Source organism: Cavia porcellus, unplaced genomic scaffold, assembly GCF_034190915.1.
Source record: "Cavia porcellus strain 051 isolate PalLab524CR breed Dunkin Hartley unplaced genomic scaffold, mCavPor4.1 scaffold_32, whole genome shotgun sequence".
NCBI lineage: Eukaryota > Metazoa > Chordata > Mammalia > Rodentia > Caviidae > Cavia > Cavia porcellus.
Genome location: NW_026947515.1, coordinates 30854549 through 30882087, shown reverse-complemented (window position 1 = coordinate 30882087; position 27539 = coordinate 30854549). Strand labels below are relative to the sequence as shown.

General features: G+C 47.9%; 1 protein-coding gene across 1 annotated transcript; it reads left to right on the top strand.

Annotated features, from left to right (window-relative positions):
• Positions 1–1292: 1292 nt before the first annotated feature.
• Positions 1293–26970, top strand: Rab40b (RAB40B, member RAS oncogene family). The gene is made up of 6 exons (XM_003464838.5): positions 1293–1561; positions 20998–21058; positions 24011–24071; positions 24657–24734; positions 25444–25666; positions 25961–26970. Exons 1-6 carry the CDS (start codon positions 1420–1422, stop codon positions 26230–26232), a joined length of 837 nt encoding a protein of 278 aa, XP_003464886.1. The 5' UTR covers positions 1293–1419; the 3' UTR covers positions 26233–26970.
• Positions 26971–27539: the final 569 nt, after the last annotated feature.

The following is a 27539-nucleotide window of genomic DNA, read 5'->3' as shown; positions in this document are numbered from 1 at the left end:
GGGGGAGAAAAGCAGTCAGGTGTCCACAACCCTTGCTCTCAGAAAGTGGTCTGGCATTCCTCTCTACCCCACAGCTAAGAACTGCCTGGCAGGGACAGATCTGAAGGTGGGCCGAAGGTTTCCCGATCCCTACTCTACCTGATCCCTACAGAGCAGGGCCCAAGCCGAAGGTAGTATCCTGCCTTAAGTACATGTAAAGTGTTCCAGCAGACTGGGACATTGGGACCACGGGTTAGAGATGGTAAGAGAAATGTCCCCGAGCAGTTTCAGTTCGGAAGGGATTAGGATAGGACCAAAATTTCACCTCTGTCTACTTTTGTAATTCCCCCTCCCTCAACCCAAATATTAGAGATTAAACCCAGCGTTTTTGAACCGACCTACATTCCCTCCCCTTTACAGGAGACAGGATCTCGCTAAATCGCTAAATTACCTAGGCAGGACTCAAATTTAAGATTTTCCTGCCTCTGCTTCTCAGCGCTAATTTCTTGATTTTTTTTTTTAAATAGTGACCATACCAGCACTTAAAAGATCAGTCAATAAACAGGTGTTGTAAGCCAAAGCAGCCTTTCATAATAAACACTTTCTTAGGTCCAAATGAGTGCAAATAGCAGACATAAAATCTTGACTTCAGGGGTTAAGAAGGCATCCAGAGTGCATCTTGCGCATGCCGGGGACAGCCGGGTAAGTGACGCCCGGCGCAGATCACTACTAGTTCGCGGGTCTCAGCCTGCCCGCTCTTCCATCACGCGCACAGACACGAGAGGGCAGACACCTACAGGCACCCAGACACGCACGCGCGGACACGCAAGGAGCAGATGCACACAAGCGCACGCGCTCAGAGGCACGTGCACGCGTAGGTCCACAGCGCCACAAATCCCGGTGATCTGTAGGGACTTAAAGGCCGCGCGTCTGCGGACTAATCAGGCATCTCCGTGCCCTGCGGCCCAGCAATGAAGCCTCTTGAAAGTTAGTGCCGCCTTGCGCCATCTCTGCTCCACGTCCTAAACCTGTGAGTGGAGACAGCTGACTCAAGCCGAAATGTAAACACCTGGTTTCATCCGGAGCTCCCCGCCCCTCCCACTATTGGTTGAGGAAAAAGACCACGCCCCCTCCGTTTATAGCTCCACCTCTTCTCCTTCTACGAGTCTCCATTGGTTGTAGTGCTCTCAGAAGGAACTTGAAGGCGTAGGCCCGGGGGCGGTGATAAAAGCAAGATTGATAAGTATCTCAGCCAATGAGAGTACGCTTTCACCTCAGCAACTACGGCCCTCCAATGGCGAGGCGAGAGGGCGGAGCGCTCTGAGGCTGACAGGCGCCTTGGCCTGGGTGGTGGACTGGGGTCCAGCGGTGCACTGGGCTAGCAGCCTGTATGCACGCAGCCAGCGGGGCCGGCATGGGCTGGTGCGCCTGGCCAGCACGATGAGTGCCTTGGGCAGCCCCGTGCGAGCCTATGACTTTCTGCTCAAATTTCTGCTGGTGGGTGACAGCGACGTGGGCAAGGGTGAGATCCTAGCAAGCCTGCAAGACGGAGCGGCCGAGTCCCCGTATGGCCACCCGGCAGGTGAGAGTTGGGGCTAGGGCCGGCACTGGGGCCGGAGGAGTCGGGACTGGGTCGGGTCAGGGGCGCGGGCCGGAGCGCGGACTTGGAGAGGACTTGGCGCAGGGGCCAGAGCGCTGGTGGTCTCTCCCGCGTGGATCCGCAGGCCGGGGGCGCATTCTCTCTCTTGTCGTCGCGGCCTGCGCGCTGGTGGAGCAGCGGCTGGGCGGGGACTAGATCTTCCCCTCTTGGTGGTGACTACTAGCGTGGGGTCGCAGCAGCGCGGATCTGGGCAAGGGATGCTGGGGTGACCCTTTCGGGGAGGATCGGGGTGCAGTAGAAGGACAGCTGTGTGGGCAGTGTGCAAGGGGTGGCAGAGGCTAGAAGACCAGCGCCCCACTGAGAGCTCCGGGCCCAAATGGACAGGCTTCCAGGAGAGATGCCCACGTGGCCCTGTAGAGTCTGGCCAGGGTAGGGAAGGACTCCAGGCAAAGGCATGGGACTGGGTTCTAGGAAGGTGAGACCAAAGTGCTCCAGGCTCAAAGGTATTGGGCAGGGTGTCCCCAAAGGTTGAGTTTGAGAGCTGATACTCTTGAATAAAGACAAGTCAGGGAGGTCTCATTCTCTGAGGCAAACAGAAGCTATGACTGTGGCAAGATGGTGTGTCCACTTTTTAGGGACATATAAGGGTCTAGTCACCTCCCCAGCATAGTCCCTGTCTGAGTCCTGCTGCCTATTTTCCCTCCCAGTTGCAATAGTGGGGAAGCAGTCTGGGCGTGGCCTGGCCCATGGAGGGGTTATGATGGACTGGAGGAGTAGGTGAACTTGTTGTGAGAAGGGAAGAGGATTTACTTCTGCTCAATGGAAGGTGCAGCGTACCCTGCAAAGCCAAAGGTCACAGCAGTAGGACTATAGGCGGACTATTTGGGGCCAAAGAGGTGATGGAAAGAGAAAAGCTGGTCTGCAGAGGACCTACTGGACAGAAATGGTGGAGCAAGGGTGTCCTACGACAGAGGTCTGGTAACAGCGTCCTCTAGGTTGGGGACGTGGCAGGGGAACAGCTGGTCCTCAAGCTGCCACTGCAAAGCCACTTGGAGCCTTGGGGAAATGCAAATTCTGCTTCTGTGAGGCTCGGTGGGCTGAAGATCCTGCACCTCCAGCTATGCCCATGCTGCTGGTCTAGCACTCACATGAGCCAGGGAGACTGACACTGTGTGGTTCGGTGCTGCCTTCAGACTCCTGTGGCTGTTTAATTCATGTCAGGTGCCCAGTGGCTGCTGTCCTGGACAATACAATCATAGACTCTCCCATCCTGGCAAAGTTCTGCTGGACAGCACTGCCCTGAAAGCAGGGGCTGTGTCCACAGCTGTGTCCTCAGAGCCTGGTACTTAGTGAAGGTGAAGTTACAGAAGAGGTTGAGAAATAAATTGCTGGGCAAATACTAGCTGAGAAAGGGCACAGTGTACTTGGGGTAACAGACTGTCAGATGCTCAAGACCTGTCGGAGTTCAGTGATGTGGGCTAAGTGAGGAGAGACATGGACAGTGAAGCTGATGTCATTCTGGTGGGGGGAACAGGGCCTGGTGCATTTTTGCTGCCATGCTTTCTTTGGGTCACAGGCCAAACTGAGGACTCCTAAAATCACCTAGTTCCTGCCTCTTCCTGAAGTCTCACCTCCACCCAGAGAGAGGATATAAATTAAAAAGACATGTTGCACAAGGTGTTCTATGGACAGCATGGCCTGAGACATAGAAGATAAGAACTGGTTGTGAACGTGCCCCTGTGGGCTTTTGACTTACCAAGTTTTTTGTCAAGGGCTTGCATGAGAAGCAGAAAGGAGCTGGAACCATTATCTGTCTAACAGAATGACAGGTTTCACTGTGAGAACACCTGGGTACTCTGGTGTTGCAGGGCGAATCTGCAGCTTCACAATCCCCCTGCCCTGCACCCAGTGCCTGGTTCTGCAGCCCACGCTGCAGTGTTTTACACTGCTGGGGTTTCTAACACTCACTTCTGTACTGCAGCTGTAATGCTCATGATTGCTTAGTATTAACACAACATTTCAATGGAATCCGTGCCTGCTGAAGTCCTCTTGCCAAGGCTGCTCTCCAGTTCTTTATTTTACTGTCTCTCTTAATTAGCCAGTTTTTGTTGCCAGCTATATCTGCAGGAAGGATTCAGAGCTTTCCGTTCCTCAAGTCAGAGAACATCTGCCCATTGTCTGTATCTCTGAACAATACTGTAGGGTGTGTTTTCTTCCCTCAGAACCTGGTGAGTATTGTTCTTCCACTCTGGCTTTAAATGTTGCCATGGCAAAGCATCAAGCCAGCTGATTTCTTTTCCTATATGGCTGATTTATCTTTTCCTTCATGAATTTCTGTAGTTTTGGGGGTGGGGCATCGTATTTCCTTAGTTTAACAAGACCTGCTTCAGATCAAATGCTTTATGTTAAGCTTCTAGTACACTCTGTACTCTGAATTCCTACATACATCTATTTTTCTAATTCCATAAGAATTCATTTTATGTCCTTAAAATACCTTCTTTTACATTTGCGGTCAGTTTTCTAGTTGCTGCCATGACAAATTACCATGATCTTAGTGACTTAAAAACAACAGGTTTCCTGTCTTTGTGAGTACGGGGAGGGCTGTGCTCCTTGCTGGGGCTCTAGGAGACTTCCTGGCCTTTCCTAGCTTCTAAATCCTACCTTCATGCCCTGCATTCCTTGGTTTTCACCCATTTTCATCTTGAGAGCCAAAGATGTCAGGTGCTATAGCTTTGACTTTGTCTCTGCTGCCTCCTCCTTCCACTTTTGAAGGGCCCTGGGGCTATATTGTGGCCACCTAAACTGTGCAGGGCAGTGTCCCTCTCTTAAGGCCACTCAATGAGCAATTTAATTTCAACGTAACCTTGAATCCCATTTCCCATCTCCTGTGCCATGGGAACCTCATATAATCACAAGTTCTGGAGACGAGGATGTAGCATCTTCAAGGAGTGCATTATCCTGCCTGCCATATTGATTATCCTTATGTTGGACCATCTCTGTCTTCCACATCTATTCATTTTTTTCTCTGGTTGCTCTACTCGTGTTTGTCTTTCTCTTCTGAATTTCTGTGATTATCTTGTCTTTCCCATTGTTGGGAGTTTTTGATTATAGTAAACTGTTTTCAGCTGTTTCTAATTTAGCTATTCAGTTATGATGTTTTCATCTCTAATTTTCACTTAGTTTTTCAATTTTCCTTTTTTCAATTTCAGTTCAGTTAAAAAATTCTAAGGTCTCATTTAAAAATCTCTTTTTTGCACTTGCATTTTATCAATATAATATTTGTATTAATTTGTTCTACTGTTAATCAATTAGAGTGGACTTTCTTCTGTTCCTTGGGTTGTTTTTCTTTAGGTGAAGTCTTTTGTGTTTTTTTCTCTTCTTTCTTAACGTTTTTGTTGAAGTGTGATTTGTATACAGAAAAGTACATACATTGTGATTGCATACCTCAGTGAGCCTCCACAAAGCTAATATATCACATAACCAACACCTAAAGAAAGAATGGGACTCTGCCAGCTTCCTGGAGCCCCTACACCATTCTGTCCCTGGGGCAGCCACTGTCCTGAGCTTTAATAGAGTGAGTCTTACAAGTTGATACTGTGGACAGTACAGAGTGGGCTCTTTTGTGACTGTTTTTCCTGCTCCTTTTACCTGTGAAGTTCCAGACCACTGTTCTCACAGTGTGTAAAATCCCTTGTGTGACTGTAGCATGGCTTATTTGTCCATTCATCTGGACTTGTGAATTTGAGTGGTGTCCAGTTTTATGATTATGATTTATTCTTCTGTGGATGCATCTCTTGCATTTCTGTTAGAATACATCAACTATGAAAATGTTGAATATTACACATGTGTAGGGCTGAGGATGCAGCTCAGTGATACAGTGTTATGGTTTCTGTCTAAATGTGCTCCCAAAGCCTCATGCACTCAAAAGTGGGGCTTTTGGGAGAGAACTGGATCATGGGGTTGTGGTGCTTATCAGTGGATTGATTCACTGATGAGATTATGGGTAACTGTAATGTTGGGAGGTGAAACCTAGTTGTAGGAGTTGGGTAACTAGGGAACATGGCCTGGTAGTGTCTATCTCCTTTCCTGCCTTGATCAGTCCCATGCTATGAGCTGTTTCTCTTCTGCTGTGTTACTTTGCCATGGAGCTAGTTGACTATCAACTAAAATATCTTCAAACTATGAGCTAAAATAAACCTTTCCTCCTTAGAGTTATGGGTGGAGAGTATTGTGTCTCAGTGATGAGAAAGTAAATAAGATGTAGAACAACATAAAAAATAAAGGAGGTACACATATGTGTGCATAGGTTTAGCTTTAGTGTATACTTCCAAAATGTGTTCTAGATTGCACTTCTGCCCACAAGATATGAGAGCTCACACCAACACTGGCACTTGGTATTTTCTTTCCTTTGCATTTTAGCCCTTCTGGAAAGTATATGCCTTGAATTTGCATCTCTCTGATCATTAGTGAGATTGAATAATTTCTTACATATTTATTCGGATTTCCTCTTTTGCAAAATGTACATTTCTTGTTCATTTTTTTCCATTTATGTTGGGGTTTTTTAGTGATAAGTAGAAATGTTTAAAATACATTCTGGCTGTGAATCCTTTGTCAGATAAGTATTTTGGATGTTGGCCTGTATAGGTATTACATTTTTGCTCCTTCGATAGTGTTTTTGGATCAACAGTAGACTTTCACCTTAACATAAATTGCTGGTGTTTTTTTTTTTTTTTAGGGGTCCTGGGCTCTATTTAACAAGTCTTTTCCTGCTCCCAGATAGGGAAGATGTTCACCTTTAAAGCTCTATTGTTCTACTTTCCAGCTAGTGTATGGTATGGGATACAGATAGAAGCATATTTTTGTCCGTAATTGCTGCCCACAGTGTGTTGTCACCTTATCTGGGTCTGAACTGCTGGCTGGTGTATCAGTCAGCTTTTTGTTACTGTGGCAAATCCTGAGAGAAAGGACTTGTGAAGAGAAAAGGCTTCTTCTGGCTCACAGCTTTGGAGGTTTCAGTTCCATGGTCCATGGGTCCCATTGCTCTGGGTCCGTGAGGAGCTGGTACATCACGGCAGGAACGTGTGTTTCAGCAAAGCTATCACCCAATACTCCTGAAATGAAAGAAAAAGCAGAAGGAGCTGGATTCCACTCTCCTTACAAGGGCCACCCCATGACCAGAGGACGTCCCATCCAGCCCCTCCTCTGAAGGGCTTCCCAACAGCACCTCCCACCAGGGTCACACCCTCAACTCGTGGCCTCTCCTGAGCAGTGCACATGTCCCTGCTCAGGCAGCTCTTCTTGGGCCCTCACTCTGGATTCTCTCCTGTCCTTTGGTTGTAGGGCAGGGCCCTGAATTCCAGACCTGCCTGGGGACCCTGAGGCCTGCCCAAGACCAGGGTAGGTGTCTTCCTCTCAGACAGTGACACTACACATGCAGCTCCTCGCAGGGTCCTCTATGCTGCCTGCAGGCAGGTTCTGGGTCAGCTCTTCCCCTGGCGTGCTCTGCTTCTCCCAGGGGAGACCAGGAGAGAAAGAGCTGCCAACCAGGCTGGAGAGTGACTGGTGGGTGCTGGGCCCTTCCTTTCTCTGACTTCAGAGTTTTCTACTCTTTTGGCATCTCATTAGCAATGGACTAAACAGATGCTGATTGTGGCATCTTTTGCCTCCCTGGTTTTTTCCAGCAAAAGAGACCCACCATTTTCTGTGACTCCCTTCTGGCTGTTTCTCTAGCTCCCTTTTCAGCAGGAAAATCCCACTGTTCCTTCTCTGTTTCGATTTTGCCAAAAGCTAATAATAACTCCCATTATCTGTGAGTATACAAGACTCATGTCAAGAGAAGGACTATATTAGCAGACCCAGAGAGGGTGAGTAACTCCCACAAGATCACAGAGCCAGTGCAGAAGAGCCCGAATATGGGTGAGGGCATTGGCGTTGTTGTGACCCCACCTCCCGAATCTTCGCCTCGCTCAGATATAATATTCAGAGAAGGCTCCAAGGGGCACTGAAGCTCCTTTGCTTGGAGTGACCCAGTTGTCAGCTCCACTCTTTCCTTCACACCTCTGACAAACGTTCCAGGGGGAGATGTGTGTGCCTGCTCCCACTCCTGCAGGCAATGGTGGATTTGCTGAATTATAAGCTACTCTGCTGGTTTCCCTTGGCAACCGCTTTAAAATTTAAAATATGATTTAGATTCATCATTTTCAAGTGTGAATGGTATCCAGCATCCCTGAGCCTACCCCTTGGTGTGGCCCTGGGGAGGGGCTGGTGTTCTAATTCTTCACCTCCTGTAGCACTGCTTCAGTGGACAGGAAAATTTTACAGACAGGATCTCACTATGTAGTCCAGTTGGCTTGAACCTACAATATAGCCTCGAACTCTCTGTGATCCTTCTGCCTCAGCTTCCTGAGTACTGGGATTACAGGTATACACCACCATGCCCAACTAAATATATAAATATTTAGTTTAATACTTAAATGCACCAGGTTTCAAAAACTGGCAGCATAGCCCAGTAGCAGAACAATTGCCTAGAATTCATGAGGCCCTGAGCTCAACCTCCTACTACTTACAAAAAAAGAAAGAAAAGCTGTCATAAAAGCCTCTACATACTTGAATGTAATAAACTACCCGGGTATCACATTTTCTTTAAGAAGCCCCTCCTTCAGCCTCACCTTCCTAAGTCCTTGAAATCTCCTCCCTTCCATGCTGACCTTTGACTCTACAGCTCTCCACCCACGTCACACCTGACTTTTAGGGGTCTTTCGGGAGGGCCTCAAAAAGGGCCAGGCCAGATTTCTCCTGGGCAGACCCCCACCTACCACTCATCGGTGTCCCCATGTCTGGGCCGCCCACCAGCCTACACTGTGCTGCATGTCAGTGGCCTCACCTGCAGGGCTGAGAGAAGCAGTCCAGGCATGAGCCATGGGCCACATCACCTGAGGCTGGTACATTGCCAGCCCTCCTCATATCGAGAGAGGTTTCAATTTTCTTCCCTGTGTTTCAGACTTTATTCCCAGGCTTCTTCAGCTTGATTAGCTGTAAAATACAAATTGTGTACAAGCAAACCTTGAAAGAGCTGTTGTGTCCCAAGGCCTTGGACTTAAAAATACTGGAGATCTGGGTCTTGCCAGAGTTATTCACATAGTCATTTTTAAAGCACTTATGTGCAGAACATAGTGGCACACGCTTCTGTAATCTCCACAGCCAGGAAGCTGAAGCAGGAGGACTACTCAACCCCATCTCAAACACACACATACAAGTGGGATCTGGTGTAAAACAGCAGACACTCGCGGTTTCATCTCCTTCAGCGGCACCTCAGCAAGCTGGCTTCATTCTCAGAAGCTCATGCACAGTTCTCCACAGGATCAGGGACTTCACTATCACCCCACTCTCCAGTTGCACACCTGGTTTCCCACCCGCAGGTTGTGTGGGCTGTGCAAGCCACATAAGTCGAAAGGCCATGTCTCCCATGGCCTGTGCCACTGGCAACTGTTGTGTGAGACTCACTGGATGTCGGTGCAGCACAGTGCATGCTTCTGTCTCTAGAGCTGCTGGTGATCCTCAATGTCTGGGGGCCTCTGGCTTCATCTCCCGTGGCTCTGCTGGATCCGCCATCTCCCACTCTGGCTCCCTCCTACCCACTGCTGGTGATTTCTTCTGGCTTGTGGTTGTGTTGGAGAGGGAAGGGGCCAGACAGGGAACTGGGTACTCAGGGGTCTCAGGCAAACCAGACCAGCCAAGGCAGGATTAGCTATCCTGTCAGTGGGAAGCAAGATACCAGCTAGGGCTTAAGGGACCCCAGTTGTAAATTTTTGGGAGCCAGTTCTATCCTTTTGGATATTCTACATAATAACGTATAATATGAGCATGTTTTATGTACTATTTAGTTACAGGTTTCTCTTTTTTGGTTTTTTGAGACAGGGTCTCACTATACAGTTCAGGCTGGTCTTCAATTCATTATATAGCCCGGGCTGGCTTTGAACTCACTATGATCCTCTTGCCTCAGCCTCCCAAGTACTGGGATTACAGGTATCAGCCACCATGCCCAGTTTTGAGGTACTAGGGATTGAGCCCCACATCTCATGCAGTGTGCTAAGAAATTTGCTATACCCAAGACCACTTAAAACTTTTCTTTTCAATTGTTTGTTTTTTGAGACAAGGTTTCACTGTACAGTTCAGGGTGGCCTTGAGCTCACTTGGTAGCCCAAGCTATTCTCAAACTCACAATGATCCTCCTGCCTCAGCTTACCAGAGTGCTGCGATTACAGGTAAACACCACCACCCCGGCTAAGAAATTTTTCTTTTTGAGACAGGATCTTGCTAAATCAACCAAGGCTGACCTCAAACCTTGCAGTCCTTCTTCCTCAGTCTCCTGAGTGGCAGAAACCCAGGCACACGCTGCTTCGCCCTGCTGTAATACCCTTTTACACTCTGCTATGGGTGGACCGCTCAGATCTCCCTGGAATTCATAAGCGAAAACCTTCTCCCCAGCGTCCTGGAGCTTACAAGGCTTGGTCTTGAGAAGGTGATGGGACATGGGATGGAGTCTCATGGATGGGTTCACAGCCTTAGACAGGAGGCTCAATAGAGCTGTCTGCCCTTTCTACCAAGTGAGGACTGGGAAGCAGCCTTCACCAAACTCGTGCCTGCTGGAGCCTGCTCTTGGACATCTAGACTGCAGAGCTGGGCAGAATGGGCTCCAGGTGTTTAGAAGGTACTGGATCTACTATCTCGTTCTAGCAGCCCAAGAGAAAAAGATGCACCCAGAGAATGTGATGGAATGGCGTGCACATGTGTTCATTCACAAGCAAGTGCAGGTAGAAACATAGGTCAGTTCTTCTGTGTTTAATTACCTTTAGGGGCAAAAACTTCAGATGAGGTTTATCATGAGGAAGAATTTTATTTCATTTTAATTCAATATTTTTAGTTTTCTCAACATGCAAGGAGATTTCTTAACCGCAAAGCTGCTTCTGTAGCTCTTTGGGTTGTCTGGATGGTTTTGTTTTGGTTATAGCATGCTTTTTCTTTTGCAGGTATTATGATTACATTTCTAACACAGCAACTTTATGGTTTTTCTAGAGTGGATTTGGCATCTGTGCTAGAGTCCTCAAGGCATATTGTATAGGATTTGCATCCAGACACCTATTAGTTGCTGACTAGGGGGACCTTCCGCGTGGCTTCTGTTCTGAGCCTTGGCTGGCAGAGAGAGTGACAGCAATGCGATTCTCACACAGTGTGACAGAAATGTCAGGGGCCTAAAGTGTGGAGGGTTAACCTGATGCCGGTCAGCCAGAGCCCTGCAGTAGGCTGAGGCTGGGGCTGGGATCATGCAGTGTTTGTGTGAATCATGTATTCCGATCTTTTGTAACTAACGATTAATTACCCTCTCCCCACTGGTACTCTGAGTCAACTAGTGTGTTGTTTGTATTGTTTTCTTTTTTTGTTTGTTTGTTTGATACATGGTCTCACTATGTAGTCCTGGCTGGCCTCAAACTTGCAGTGATCTTCCTGCCTCAGTCTCCCAAGTGCTGGGATTACAGGTATGCATTACCATGCAAACCATGTTGTTTATATTGTATCTTGTAGTAGGATTGGAACTTTGATTAAAAATGAAAACTCTATAATGAGTTTATAGAGGACAAAATATAAATATCCATATTAAGCTCCAGTTGACTCTTACAGAGGCCATTAACTGATACATAGGATATTATCTGAACAGGAAAAACTACCCTGGTTAGTGTGAAGAATACAAATCCTTTCTTAGGCTAATAAGATCTGTCTAGAGGTAAAAAACATTCCTTCTGTGCAGCCGCTGTGCTGTCGTGAAAGGAGCGCTCAGCACTGTGGTGTGGGTGGCATCGGATTGGCACAGGCAGGGTGGCATCAGCTGGCTGGTGTGGGAGGAGCTTGCAGAGCAGCACCTGCTCTCTCTGTTGCCTGATGGGAAGTGGGCACCATGCGCTGCCCAGGGCTCAGCTGTGGGGCACTCTTGCTCCCTGGGCTGTGTGACAAGTGACAAAGTGACACAGACGGAGGGGCCACAACAGCAGAGGCAGATCCTCCCCACAATGGCAAGGCAGAGTCCAGGCTTGGTGTGGAGCCTTTCTTCCTCCTGCTTTTCCTTGATGTCCCCAGTCTGGAGGGCATGGTCTTTGTTGCTATCCCTGTGGTCACATGGCTGTGGTCTCTGCATGCCTGTGTCTCCAGACCTCCAGATCCTTCTGAGGACACAGGCAGGACCCAAGGCCTCCTGCTATCCTCTTTGACCTGTGTTACCTTGGTTACACCTTGAAAGACCCTATTTCTAAATAGAGTCACACTCGGAGGTTTCAGGTGGACATGGATTTTGGAGCCTCTCGTGTATATTAGTTCCCCTGGCGGGGACCCTGGACAGCCCCACAGGCAGGCCATGAGCCATGGGCCTCCCAGCCTGAGCCCATGTGTGTCCCTGCTGGTGTCCCCAAGGCCATGGGAGGCTGAGTTCACCTACTGCTTCCCAGGCTCCACTGGGCACAGAGGCTGCATCCCTGCTCTCGGGCTCCACGGCTTTGTCTCGTGTGTGGGTGGATGTGTGGCTTGTATTTTTAGCTAATTTGTTCTTGGGCATCATTTTCTAAATTGCAAAGAAGAAAAATAAAGTGGTTTTTTTTGTCTTTTTGAGACAGGGTCTCACTATGCAGTTTAGGCTGGCCTTGAGCTCACTTTGTAGCCCAGGCTGGTCTCGAACCCACAGTGATCCTCCTGAGTGCTGGGATTACAGCATGCACCACCATGCTCAGCTGAGGAGAATCATTTTAAATGCTACTGTTAATATTATTTTATTTCTAAGAGTTAATATTACTACCTGTTTAGTAATAACCCAAATTATGCATAAAGACCTGCAGCTGTACACACAGGTACACATTTAACTTCTTATAATCCTAGAGTTTGCATCCCTCAAAACTGAAGAACATTACCAAAAACTGAAAGAAATTATATTTTAGAATAAAGACTGCATCAAATTCATATGATATAATGTTAAAAGTTACACATGCTGTAGTCCACATGTAGATAAGATGTGAGGAAACATCTGTGATAGCACAGTGGCCGTCTGTGTATTGTGACATTGTAGGCCAATTACTGTGCTTTGAAAATACCCAAATTGTTTGATTTCAAATAAGTTTTTCTAGATGCATTTGTTTTTTTTATCGGGCCTCTCCAGAAGTGACAGGGGTCATGTGGCCCTGTTGAGACCCCACCACCACCAAGTCTGTCCAGCAATTGTAGCCCCTGTGAGGAATTGGGATGAGGGTGGGAGCTGGCCTGCAATTTTGTCCCTTACATGGTGCTCAGAGACCACCTGTCCTTCGCCCAGCAAGTGACAGTGATCTTTTTTTTTTGTCTTTTTCCTTTTTATTGGTACTGGGGATCGAACTCACGACTGCCTGCTTGTAAGGCAGGCGCTTATGCCACTGAGCTAAACCTCCAGCCCCAGTGACAGTGATCTTAAACAAGGAAACTCAAGGGCTAGTGTGCCTTGGTCCTGAGGGGTCTCTGTGCTTTGCCCAAGGGTGCTTCCTGGGGGCGGGAGGTCTCTAGAAGAGGCCAGGCCCTGCCTTCAGGAGATAGACCAGCATTATTCTGAGAGCTTAGCACCTGGCAGGCAGTGCCCTTCAGTGGTATCAGGCCCGTCTGAGCAGACAGTGGTCAGCATTCCTTCTCCCAGACCTGGCCCTCTCTGCAGACCAGTGTCCTGACACCAGCATTCCCTGAAGTGAAGTCCTGACAGTGGTTGGGGGCATGGAGAATGTGGTTCCCTCTGTCGAAGCTGCTGCTCAAGCACAGGGTGTTCATCCTGTGCTATCCTCCAGAGCCCCTCCACCTCCTGTGAGCCCAGTCACTGTGAGGTCCTGTTCTTCCTCATGTTCTGTCCTGGGTCCCACTGCTAGAGATGGACCCCAGCAAGGGCCAGGCTGTGGCCATATGCCAAAGACTTCAGGTGTTCTGTATATTTAGAACAGGATATGCTGAAAATAGAACTTGGTTCCCCTACCACACTGGCCAGACGTGGGAGGTGTATCCCAAGTGGATGGCAGTGGTGGACTGAACCTCAGTGGACAGCAGGGCCTCAGGAACTGGAGGGAGCAAGGTAGCACCCACATAGGCATTTATGGTATTGTGAAGACAACGCACTTCAGAATCGAAGAGGAGCAGGCTGCGGCACACCGTGGTACACTGCCCAAGTTGAATTTAATACATGCATAATATTATGCAGCCATCATGGGTGTTTACTTCCAGAATATTCTCCTCAGCCCCAGAAGGGAACTCTGAGCCACCTCTGAGCTCTCCTCTGCCTCCATAACCACTTCCAGCTTCTGGTACTTTAACTCCTTGTGAGGTGGTTCTCCAAAGCCAGGTACTCGGAGATGAGTGTGTTTGTGGTTAGATTTAAGCAATATTTGCTCTACAAAGTGGTCCTCTCCTGTGAAGGGCATAGCCATGTCTGCTCAGTCATGAAAATAGAATTAAGGAGTGTCTCCTGAGATCCACGCCATGTTGGAACTTAGGACTCTGGGAAGCCAAGCCAGCACCTCCCCTCCCTGGTAAGCGGAGGCAGGGTGGCCCATTGCAGCCCTTTCAGGGGGAGAACTAGCAGTATCTCCTGAGATCCACGCCATTGGAACTTAGGACTCTGGGAAGCCAAGCCAGCACCTCCCCTCCCTGGTAGGCGGAGGCAGGGTGGCAGACTGCAGCCCTTCCAGGGGGAGAACTAGCAGTGTCTCCTGAGATCCACGCCATGTTTGAACTGAGGATGCTGTGAAAACAAATGACCATCCTGCCTCCCTGCTTAGCAATAGTGAACCTACTGCTACATGGCCTAGAGTCAAATATCCCACTTCCCCTATCCTCCTTCTCCCCCACCCCCCACCACCCATTAGCAAATGGGAACCAGAAGTCTGAGCATCTCCTGGGAGGTTGACCATAGCAAATAAGGTGGATTTCCTTCTACCATTTCTTTGAAGGCAAATATTTTTATTTCTGTTTTGCTCTTTTCTGATTAATGGTACTGCTCTATTCAATATTCTATTTTGATAAGTTCTATAGTGTTCTATATTTCATCTCATCTGGATATACGTGACTGAAAGAACAACTATTATAAAGATAACAAAATATACTGTGATACCTATTACTGTTATCCCGGTAACCTGCTATGAAGTTCTGTACCAATTTCACTGTACAATCTTGGTTGGCTTTGTTCTGACTTGTTCTGTTGTATACTTTCAAAATAAAAATTAAAAAAAAATAGAATTAAGCTGGTGGTGGAGGTGTCAAAATAGACTACTAAATTATTTGTTCATCCCAAGGAGCTAAAAGTGTAGAGAATGGTGTGGCGTTTTATTTTTCCTTTTTAGAAGGTTAAATTTATAACTCTTTCTGTCCCTGTTGTTTTGCCTCATTCATGAACATTCCAACAGGCTTTGTGCTAGAAGTCTCCATGCATTTTTATCTCGTGTATATGTGTGTGTGTGTGTGTGTGTGTCTGTCTGTCTGTCTGTCTGTCTGTGTTTCTGTGTGTGTGTGGTACTGGAGATTGATCCTAGAGGCTTTACCCTGAACTACATCCCCAGTTCTTTTTAAATGTTTTGTTTTGTTTTATTTTATTTTTTTGTTACCAGGGATTGAACCCACAACCTCATGCTTGCCAGGTAGGCACTTATGCCACCGAGCTGAATCCCCAGCCGTAAATGTTTTATTTTGAGACTGAGTCTTTCTAAGTGGTTAAGTCGCCAGGTCAAGCTCTAGCTTATGATCTGTCTTTCATTTTCTCTCTCTCTCTCTCTCTCTTTTTTTTTTTTTAGTTTAATTCCTGGAGTGTGCTTGTAAATTGCTTGTGGTGAGTTTCTTTATTTATAGTATTTAGAACCCTTAGGAAATGACTACTTGTCTGAGGTATCTTCCAGTATAGCTGATTATTTAGATTTTGAGTCTGTTGCACGATCCTACCTCTGCAAGTTGTTGAGAATGAGAAGTTGTACCTGCTTGGCCCCGTCCCTGGTTCTTGACACTGTGTCACAGTATTTCCTATGGCCCTTAGTTAGTCTCAATCTTAGAATACCAAGAAGAATATCTGTTTAGAACAATTATTCCTTTTTCTCAAATGGTAACGTCAGTAATAACAGTAGCGTCAAACAGCCTAGAAAATTACAAACTGAGCCTCTCATTAATTTGCCACCTCTAACCATATGAACTAGGCTTGTGGTTATATAACAAAATTAAAACAAACCAGAAAATTATATATACTATACAAGTCCTTAATATGTCAATTTTAGTCACAGGTCAAATTTTATGGAAAAATAGAGAGGTAAAAGAAGAGGAGGAGATTAGAAGTATGGCTAGAGGACAGAGAGGGATCCCACTTACTTTGGGAAACTGGTGCAGAGGACTGGAGAGAAAGAGAAAAGGAAGAGATAAAAAAGAACAGAACAGATCAACAGCCACAAAAAGGCTAGAAGCCACATTCACACTCATATAGAAAAAAAACCAAACAGTGAAGGAGGAAAAAAAATACGAAAACAAACCACAACCACAACAACAAAAAACAAACGAAAGACAGAGGGGAAAAAAGTCCACTTCCAGGTTTGTCTCTGCTGTCACTAGTAGACAAAGTGTGGGGACTAAGTCCCAATCCATGCTGATCTATCCCAGCAAGCCAGCAGTAGCTTTTTGGTGAGGTAACAAGTTTGCACCTTCTGGCCAGGACCAGGCTCATTCAGCCTGCAGCCATCTGTGCACCTTCTGCAGGCCTGAGCCCAGCTGGTAGTTGCTAGGTGAAACCACAGCAGCCATCATGAGTTCTGAGCCCGGCTGGATCTTCTCCTAGCTGGCTCCCAGCCATTGCTGTTTCCTATAGGAGGACTGAGCCCTCAGCACTCACCACCAGGGCAGTTCTTCACATTGGCCATTCCCCTCCACTCCTGCATCTCTTGTCTCTCAGTGGAGGCCTCTGGTGTTGCCAGCCATCACCATATGTCACAGGTGTGAAGCGCACCTCTGGCACCATGGATCCAGTCTCAAGGAGAAGACTCCACCAACTACTTCCTTCTTCATTGGAGTTTCTTTCTTCACTCTCTCCATGGGCTTCAATTCACATTTCAGATTCTTCCTGGGTCCAGGGGACCCTCTTCCTTCCTTGTCTTCCTCACATTGCTACATTCCCTCATCTGGATGACGACTCTCAGAGAGGCTCTTTCTGTGCTGCTGACCACTCCACAGTCTTGGTGTCTAGCTAGTTTTGGTGATTTCTATGGGAAATGCTGTAATAAACTGGCAAGTGTTCAGTTATGAAGAAGGTCTTGATAACCAGGGACCGAGAACAGGTTCAGATTTGAAACCAGATATTATTAACTCAGTGATGGTTGAACATTAATTTTTTTCCATTTTTTTAATAAAATGGATTCTAACAAGGTAAAAAAGCAATATCAAAGGGCACAGGGGCCAAATGCCAGTACAAATGTCCAAAAAGCACCACATAAGTGTTTATACACCAGACACACATCATGCTTCAGTAGTCAGAGATTCAAAGCACTTCTTAGACTGAGGACACACTTAATGCAATGTTATTTTTTTTTAAGTAGAAGCCTCCCAAGTCAAAGATCCCATATTCATGGGGCAGCCTGTAGCAGAAAACCCACCAATAAGTGAGACATAACTCCTCACAGTAGTATGGGCATGACACCACCAAGGGTTGGGATGCCCTTTATAGGGGGTGAGGTGACCTTTGTGGCTAGGACTGAGGGAACTTGGGGGAATGGGAGCTGGAGGAAGAGGCTGCTGTCTGGGCTTAGAGTCCCTCCTTAGGCTCTATGGGTCCCAGGGATTCAGCCCACTGCCAGCCTGGTTCCAGTGACATTGCCTGTCAAGGGCGGGAGCGGAATAACAGCGTTTACTCGAGCTTTATCTCCCCTGCAACAGCCTGAATTTCCGTGTCCCCCTAAGTTTACAGGGTGAAAATGTAACCCTGAGGGGATGGTGGTAGAGGATGGGGAGACTGTTTGAGAGGGTGAGATCTCAGGCGTGGAGTTAGGTTCCTAGTATAGCTCCTGGCTCTTCTGCTATGTGAGCACACAGTGAGACGGTACCTCCACAGGGAGAAAGGAGGCCATCTGACCAGACACCAAATCTGCTGTTTCCCTGACCTTGGACTTCCAGCCTCCAGAACTGTGCACAATAGATTTCTGTAGTTTAGAAGCTGTGGAGTTTATGCTCTTTGTTGTAGCAGCCCAAATGGACTGAGACCTCAAGCTGCTTTGCCCTCCACCAAATTCTTGATTATAAGACTAAAGGGAGGTACTGTGTAAATGGAGTGCAGGGAAAGCTCCATGAAGATGCATCCACAAATCCCTTCCAGCCAGAACAAAGCTGTAAGGAGAGTCACACCAGGTCCTTGTACTCTGAGAGCCAGTCACTGGGAATTGGTCACTCGGCAGAGCTGTGGCATGGTCTCCTGGAGAAGTCCCCGAGTTCAGTTTTGGTCATGATGGTTAAAATGGAGTTGTTATTTATTTATTGCAGTACTAGGGATTGGACTCAGGACCTTCTCATTGAGCTACATCCCCAGCTTGTTTGTGTGTGTGTGTGTGTGTGTGTGTGTGTGTGTGTGAGAGAGAGAGAGAGAGAGAGAGAGAGAGAGAGAGAGAGAGAAGGTCTTGCTAAATTGCCAAGGATGGGTGACCCTCCTGCCTCAGCCTGCCAACTGGGATTACAGGTGTGAGTACCACCGTGCAAGTTAGATTTTCTTTTAGATTCTTGGTCACTTCTGGGATACAGAAGTCACTGTCTTTGCTTTGGGAAGATGTTATAATGCATCTCTTGCAGCTTTCCCCAGTTTTAGAGTTAGGCATTTGGTGTGTCTGTTTTGGGGACATTTTTAGTGAAAAAAATTAGCTTAAGCCAAAATGAGTCTATTTCTTCGTGTACCTGCTAGGGGGAGGGGCAGTCATATTCCAGGCATGGCTGGGTCCTGGTACCTGACCAGGGCTATCAGGCTTCTCTGCTGCTCTCCCCAGGCTCCTCCCTGCACACTGCCTCTGCTCTCCTGCACGCAGGTAGTCTTCACTCTGTTCCTTCCAGCTGGTGAGGGAGCTGGCCAGTGACTCCAAGCTGCATGAATGATGCCAGCTGAGGTGGAAGGCAGTACAGGGATGAAGACACCCTCTCCTGCCATCTGTCTTCTAGCATACGCAGGTTACTAAGTTTTCTGCTGTGTCCAGTTTTTGTCAGTGTGACACTGGTTGAGGAAAAGCCACACCAGGACCAGAGACAGAAATGCATAATGAGCTGGGTGTGGAGGCTCACATCTCTAATCCCAGCACTCAGGAGACTGAGGCAGGATTGCCATGAGTTTGAGGCCAAGCTGAACTACATAGCAAGACCCTGTCTCAAAAAACAAACAAGCAAATAAAAATAAACACAAAAATCCCAGATGGAGAAAACAGGTGACTCAAGAAAGTTTCCTAAAATGCAAAGATTTGTGTCAAAATAAAGAGGAAAGATTTATGTCTCGAGATCAGAGGGGTCAGCGCGGAGTTAGCACAATAAGGAAGGTGCCCATGTTACGCATCGTCCAACTAAGAAGAAAACAGATCATGTTCAAAGGATGGAGAACCAGGTGGAGCTGTGACAGTGCAGGAGCTCTGAGACAGTGCCACACACACTTTTGCGAAGAAGTATTTCTCACTGTGGTTGGGTGCCCATCTAAACCCAATGAACAGTAAGAACAAACAGGCAAGTTAAACACACACACACATTGCACATGAAGTTAAAAACAAAGCATAGCATACAATACTGTGCAGCTATGGAAATTTTTACCTATTCCTAATAATTAAAACTGAATTAGCTAAAATTGCAACACTGCTCTGTATGTGTGTGTGGTGTGGTTATGAGATTATGTGAGTAAAAGATACTACTACTTTCACTTCCATAGTGGGAAGTCAATTCATCCTCATACTGAAAAGTCAGGAATCAGGAGGCCAGGGAGTTAGCTCAATGGTATAAGCACCTGCCTGGGAAGCACGAGGTCATGAGTTCAATTCCTGGTACCAAAAAAGAAAAAAAGTCAGGAATCGGGAATAGGAGATGCTGTTTATGAATTTGGCGATACACAGAAAAATAAATGATTCCAGCTCACACTGAGAGGAGGAACACTGGGGAGGGATGGGCCATGGCTTGCTGTGATCCATGTTGAACCTCAGAGAATGGGGACAGAACAGGTGCCTCCATGATTTTGATCAAAAGGCAAACCAGACAGTTTTAAAACTCATAGGAGACCTAGATCCCTCACACTATTTCTTTTATAATGCTTGTTTGTTTGTTGTACTATTTGGTGGTACTCAACAATGGGGACACCTTATGAGAATGTGTCATTAGCACGTTTCATCATTGCACGGATGTGACAGGCTTGGCTTTCACGAAGAGTCTGGGAAAGGTATGACACATGAGGAAGTCAGGAGGCAATGAACAGTGGTCCTGGCTGGAATAACTTTTGTCAAAAGCCAGGCAGTGAGTGTCTGAGCCAGTGTTTTTTTGTTGTTGTTGTTTTTGTTTTTGTTTTTTTGTACTGGGGCTTGAACTCACGACCTCACACTTGCCAGGGAGGCACTTGACAGGCACTTATTCAGCTGAGCTAAATCCCTGGCCCCTGAGACAGCATTTTTATATGAGCCATAGGTAAGGGTTACAAAAGAGGGACAGGACAGCCTGAGTTCTTCTGATCAGCTAGCAAGGTGAGATCATCGGTTAGCGGTCTAGATTAATGACCATCAGTTACCAGACTAGATTAGACAGTGCTGGTACAATCAAGTATCCTGTATGTTCAGTCTTCTGAACCCTCTTCTGCTTACAGGGGTCAAGAAAGTAATTACAGAGCCATGAAGCAGTTACAGAGGTAGGCAGTTTCAAAAGAACAGAGCTTTAAAAACAATTTCTCTTGTACAGTTTTTCCCTTTCACCAGCTGGCCACAGTCCTGAAGCAAATATCCCCATGACCAAGTCAAACAGGTCATCTATGTGGACCTAGAGCAGTTCACAGGTAGAGGGTCTGTGTTGTCCCATGGGTTGAAGCTGGCCTTCCTGGGTGTCTGCTCATTGCGTGGCAGTGGCCGGGGCAGTCCAAGCCCAGAGGGCCCAGGTAGGGAGGCTGAGCTGTTGGCTGGTGGTAGCTAGCAAAACCTGGAACTGCACAGAGGGCAGGGAGGACAGTTGGAGGCAGAGGTTCTCTACTGGGAAGGTGTGCAGACAAGGTCTCATCCCGCGGCTTATGAACCTTGAGAAATCCTCCCACAAATGTGAGACAGCCTTGAACCCAGCATCCTACTATAGAGGGCAACTGTGGGGAGTCCCTCATGGCAAGCCCCACATCTAAGTGGTAATCACCCCTTTCCCAGGAATTGACCACAAGACAACCACCATCCTGCTCGATGGGCGACGGGTGAAGCTGCAGCTGTGGTGAGTCAGGGCCCCTCCCAAGAGGTGTAGCCAGCATCCCAGGGACCTCACCCTTGTTTTTTCCCAGCATGAGCTTAGTCTCTAGTAGTAATTTTCTAAGCTAAACCCCTGACCCTAATTCTCTAACCCTAAACCTCATCCTTGATTCTAGCTTTCTAACCCTAACCCATAACCCTCTATTCTTAACCCTAAGTCTCTAACCCTTAACATTAACCCTAACCCCTAACCTTAACCCTAGTCCACGGTGAGGGAGCCCCAGAGGTGAGCATGTGGTATGTGGTACCTCCCCCGTGCTGGAGGGGACTGGTATATCCGGGCTGAGGAAGTCTGGCCCCAGTGCCCCAAGCCTATTGTTCTTGGCTCTAGGATCCTCCACAAGCCTGACAGGGTGGACAGGGCAGCAGAATGAGGTTCTGGGGCACTTGCCTTGGGTGCTGGACAGGCTCTCTTCCTTGGTCCATAAGGAGGCCCTGGCTCTACAGCTCTGGCCACCCCCTCCTTCAGCTCTGGGAGTGGGGGATGGTATGTCCTGCTACTGTCCATCCTTGGCTTCCTGGGGTAGAACCTGTTGGGCCTGCACAGTCCTTTCTCCACCTCTTGCCCACCAGACCATGCCAGGTTACTCCCAGGCCACACACACCTCCTGTTGCAGGGGCCCCAGTGCCAGCCAAGGGGTCTCTCTACAGTGTTCCCAGCTCTGAGTGCAGCTCGACTGCCCAGGGTCACTACAAGCTGTCCTCCTGCTCCCCTAGAACCCCAACCTGATGGGGCAGGCACTGTCTAAGAGCCGCACTCCCAGCCTGCACTAGCTTTGTCCTCAGAGACTGTATTGACAGTAGCCTAGGAGGCCTGAATGTCCACTCAACTCAGAGAAGCTCTGTCCTGCCTGTTTCTGGTCTGGGTTAGGAAATGCCTCCTCATCCCTCACTGCCCAAATGGACCTCAGAATCATTTCAGACCCTTTTTTTTTCTCTTCCCCCCAGTGGGACCTCTGGCAGACTTGGCACAGGTACTGTAGCCATGTGCCCTCCCCTCTTCTTCAGTCCCGCTGTCCCCACCTGCTGCGGACTTTTCTCAAGAAGCCAGGTCTGGTCCCCAAAGTCTCCCAAGGTCCTCAGGGGATCCACCATGCTCTGAGTCACCTGAAGCCCCTGCAGGACCTCATGGCCACTCCTGTATGGTGCATTGGCTGGCCATGTCCATGTTGATCCCTGTGCTTAACTGTATTCCTTTTTAGCAGCCTCTGGTTTGTCCTTCACCCCCACCCCGCCTAAGACCTGTCCTCTGTCTGCCTGCCCACATCAGTGTCTGTGGTGGGGCCAGACCTTTGCACAGGCTGTCACTCTGATTGAAGCCAGCACGTGCACTGCTTTTATCATGCCATCCCCTCGTATGCAGACTTCCACATGAGCAAAGCTGGAACCCCAGGTTCTGCTGAGGCTGGTCCTTGGATTATTGATCAATCTGTCTCTCAAGAAAATGAGGTTCTCCTTCCCATGTCTTGGGCAATGGGCAGTACCTGTGACCCCTGCTAGGTGCCAGGCCCTCCTCCAAGGTGTCAGAGTGTGGGAGCAGGTCTCTAGCCCACAAGTGACATAGAAGAAAGACAGCAAAACCACGCTTCACCTGTTGCTCATTGTGAACACTCCTCGTGTGCATGGCCAGCCTAAAAGCACGGGGGACCCTCACCCCTAAGAATCTCTGCTGATGTGGGTATTAACTGCACATGCAGATGTGAATTGACACTGCCTTCATATAAGCCTCCAGAAGACACTGCCCACTACCCCAGCTGTTATCAGATGGAGAGTTCCAAGACTTCTTGCCAGAATCTTGTCTTCCCAAACACTTAGATAAGACATACAGAAAAGGCAGCAAGAAGTGTACATTTATTGAATGCACAAAAGAAGTACACTCTGTAGAGTAAGTGTAGGCAAGGTAGAAGAAGCAGCCTGAGCGTAAGGAGGAACAGATCTTTTCTGTCTAAAATACTTTTTATGTAAATAAGGCATTGGGAAAGTTGTCCTATCAAACACCACTTGGTGTAGAAAGTGACCTTTCAAGAAACTCCTCTGGCTTCCTATTAAATGTAAATGAAGCATCAGAAATAGTGTTTTTTGATTGGCTGTGCCTACAAGCATAATGAAGCACTTAAAGGAGTACTTTCTGATTGGTTCTGTGTACAGGGAGGATGGTGTCCTGTAATGAGTGTCCCTCTCCCTGGGCCCTATCTCATAGGCCCCACAGTGACCCCACAGCAAGATTAATCTTCTCCCAGCTATACTTTCTTGGAGCATGCTCTGGGCTTGCTGACCACCAGCAGCCAGGTATCTGTGTCCCCTGTAGGGCTGATGCCTAGACTGGGCCTTATATCAATCTTCTCTTGGATGACACTGGGGCGGATGTTATGTGAACTACTCATAATGTAAGCGGAAGCCATTGCCCAGTATAGACTCACATGCCTTACTACACATCATTATCTTCACTTAAACCAAATTTTAAAAACCTACTTTAGATACATTTGTGTGCCTAAGAATCACGTTAAAAACCCTCACTGCTTTTTCTAGACTGACTTTTAAAATAATCAGAAAAAAGAACAAAGCCAGGCATGTTGGCATGCATCTATAATCCCAGCAGTTGGGAGGCAGAGGCAAAAAGATTGTTACAATTTTGAGGCTGACCTGGACTACAAAGTAGGTTCAAGACCAACCTGAATCATGTGTTAAGACCCTGTCTCCAAAAAAGGAAAGAAAGTAAAGGAATGAGCCCAGCAGGACATCCCAACATCTAGGTATTTCCAAGAGAAGTGGACAAGGTTTGCTGGCATCTTGGCCTGTCCACATGTCAGCCACCAACGACCACAGGGAAATGCATTTATCATGGTTCCCAGGTTTGTGACCTGGCTGTCAGGAAGAAGCACGGAGTTCTCCTAACAGTCTCCCACATCTTTTCCAGGGACACATCTGGGCAGGGAAGATTCTGTACCATATTCCGTTCCTACTCGAGGGGAGCACAGGTAACACAGTGGCCCTGAGCTTGGGGATCCAACTGCATGTGAACGATGGCCTTGGCCACACCTGGCCGACTGTCCTCTCTGACGAGGCACTGGAGGCTGAGGAACACAGGTTTAAGTGTAAATTGGTGGTCTGAGAGTGTTTGTCAAGCACAAGGTCCTCAGTTTGATTCCTGGTACAAAAACAAAAAAAGTTTTTGGTGACAGGCCTCCCTCAGCGTCAGCAATGTGTGCGTGTGTGTGTACATATGTGCGTGTCTGCATGTGAGGTGCCTGTGTGTGTGATGTGCCGGTCCATCCATCCATGTGGGGGTCTCAGCTGTCACGACCCTGTAGTTCCCCACATTACATGTCTGTTGGCACAAGTTCTAGTCCCCAACTCACCTTGACATTTGAAGGTTTATCAATGAATTTAAGAAATGTGATTGAGAATGATGATTCAAGTCCTGCATGGGGTGGATAAATCAAAGTTACGGCACTTTGCATTAGAGTAAGTGAAATAGTCGGTTGTGTCTGTGACTTTAGAACCAGCATATCACACACCTGCCTGTGTGTCCTGTGTGTTGAACCTGTGTCTTCTCCCCTCAGGGTGTGATCCTGGTTTATGACATTGCAAACAGATGGTCCTTTGATGGCATCAATCGATGGATTAAGGAGATTGATGAGGTACAGTATGGTGACACGGTGGCCTGGTTTCCTAGGGGTTTGGAAGGGCATTGGGCCAAGGACCTAGCTGTGGGCCTGTGGGCAGGGGAGAGGTCAAGGATTTAGCATGGAAAGGGTGTAGCACCTGGAAGCTGGATCCAACTCATGCAAGCCCAAAGAATCCTCAAACCCAGGAATCTGCTCCAGACAAGGTAGACAGAGGCCCTAGGAAGCTCTGGTTCCGGAACCAGTAGTGGCCTGCATGGCTTCCTGCAGTAGCCGGTCGGCTGACAAGCAGAGAAGCTGTGTGGGGCCCATGAGCCATCAGTATGAAGTCTACTGTATTAGGGTTCCGTGGCTGTCATGACAAATACCCACAAATGAGGTGTCTTACAGTTCTGGAGGGCACAAATCCAAATTTTAGGTGCCAACAGGGCCATGTCTCCTTCTAGAGTTGCTGAGAAAGATCCTATCCCAGCTTCTGGAGACTGTAGCAGTCCTTCGGCTTGTGAATACATCACTCCTCACTGTGTCCTGTCCCTAGAAGGACACCAGTCATTTGAGCACTGTCTGACCTGTGGTCAGTTCAGTAGGGCCTCACCACAATAATTACATCTGCAGAGATCCCCTTTGTGCATAAGGCCCTTTTCTGAGGTTCGAGGTGGATATGAATGGGGGAGTGGTACAACAAAGCCTCCCCCGTGTAACCCACTTCTCTGACTCCTCACAGCATGCACCTGGTGTGCCCCGGATCCTGGTGGGGAACCGCCTGCATCTGGCATTCAAGCGGCAGGTGCCAACTGAGCAGGCCCGTGCCTATGCTGAGCGCCTGGGTGTGACCTTCTTTGAGGTCAGCCCCCTGTGCAACTTCAACATCACAGAGTCCTTCACAGAGCTGGCCAGAATTGTGCTGCTGCGACATGGCATGGACCGGCTTTGGCGGCCCAGCAAGGGTAGGCGGGCGGCTCAAGGATGGAAGTTCCACCTGTGGGTTGGGTGCTCCAGGAGCCAGCTCAAGGCTTCTGTATGTACTCTCAAAAAGTAAACATGTTTGATTTGAGAGGAACAATTACAATAGCTGAGGGAAAAAGCTCAGGCCAAGGGTCTCTGCACCTACCTCGAGCAGAGGCGGAGGGCTGATAGTTTGAGTCCTAGGAAGAAGGGAGGCTACTGTGGGTGCCCCTTGTGGCCAGCGCTGCATGGATAGGGACAGCAGATGCTTATGTGGTTTTCTTCTCCCTCCCAAGTGCTGAGCTTGCAGGACCTGTGCTGCCGCGCTGTGGTGTCCTGTACACCTGTGCACCTGGTGGACAAGCTGCCACTGCCCTTGGCCCTGCGGAGCCATCTCAAGTCCTTCTCGATGGCCAATGGCCTGAATGCCAGGATGATGCACGGCCGCTCCTACTCCCTTACCACCAGCACTCCGCACAAGAGGACCAGCTTGCGCAAAGTGAAGACTGCTCGCACCCCACAGAGCCCGCCAGGAAACTGCACCAGGAACAGCTGCAAGGTCTCTTAGGAAGATCCCCAGGGAGACAGAGTGCCTTTCCGGAGAAGCCTCAGAGCCAGCCAGACTTGGGATGCAGCTTCCCCATCCTGGCCAGTGGGCAGCAGACACCTGCTCAGTGTGACTGACGTTGCTATGTGATGTGCATGAAGCTCTTGTTCGCAACTTGTGTTTATAAAGGGAAAATCAGTACTCTGCTCTGCACTCGATAACATGAAATTTTGAATGTTACTTTTGTCACGACTGCAGTGCAACTTTTTCCTTAAAATAACTGTTTTTACCAGATGGGCAAGGTGTGTGGGAGTACACATTCAAGGGAGTTTGAGAAGCAGTGATGGTGAGATAATCTGGTGTTGTTGCTCTAACAGGAGGGGCTGTTTTGTAAACCTTTTTAATGTCAAATCCCAATTTATAAAATGCTGCAGAGGGGCAGAGATGACATACAACAGATCTGCCCAGTTAGGGTATGAAAAGCATTTGATAATGTTTTTGCTATGTTGTTTATTACATTTTGGGATCAATAAGTGATTTCTATGCATATTTTTCTGTAAATCTACATCTTTTTTTGTATAAATTGTCCTACAGGTGATAAAGCTTCAGGAAGAAAATGCCAAAGATATCTCTTGTGATACTGAACATAGCCAACCCAGTTCAGCAAGGAGAAAGCTGTTTTAGTAAAGAATGAAGTAAAAACACTACTATTTAAGAACTGTTTCTCAACAATAAAGCATATATCTGTTCCTCTTGGTAGTGGTATGGTGGCCCCTTCTAGCTCCGGGCATTCCATAGCCTTTTCATTTGTTTGTCTTTTTTTTTTTTTTTTTTTTTTTAAGACAGTCTTGCTATGTAGTTAGGCCTTGAACTTGTAGTGATCCTCCTACCTCAATCACCTGAGTGCTGGGATTACAGGCAGGCACGGTATGCCTGGCAACCTTCAGTGTTTTCTTCACTGATTCTACAGCCTGGTGTGGACGAGTTCAGTGCTCATTCACAAGTGGACCATGAAGCTTAATTTTTGATGTGTTGGGGAAGATTCTCTCCCAGAAATGTAGAGAGCAATGGAACTACTGAGAACAGCACCATGCCTGTCCCTGTCTGTAAAATCCCAGAGAGGTTCTGTACTCCTCTTGCTGCTCTCTGGAGGTACAGACTGCCTCTGGATGTCCCAAGGACAAAATCTCATCACCAATAACACTCCCAAGGCCATGAGGCTTGGCAGGGGCCTCAGGCATGGGTCTCCCCTGGCCTTGTGGCCCTTGCACCTCTCTGGGGCAGTGGGGTTTTGATGCAGGCTCTCACACAGAGGAAGTGAGTTGAAG

Bases quoted from the DNA above. Each gene is read 5' to 3' on its own strand.
- Rab40b (XM_003464838.5), top strand. From the start codon at position 1,420: ATGAGTGCCTTGGGCAGCCCCGTGCGAGCCTATGACTTTCTGCTCAAA. The intron at 24,072-24,656 runs GTAACACAGTGG...TTCTCCCCTCAG, and splicing joins CCTACTCGAGGGGAGCACAG to GGTGTGATCCTGGTTTATGA. The intron at 24,735-25,443 runs GTACAGTATGGT...GACTCCTCACAG, and splicing joins GGATTAAGGAGATTGATGAG to CATGCACCTGGTGTGCCCCG.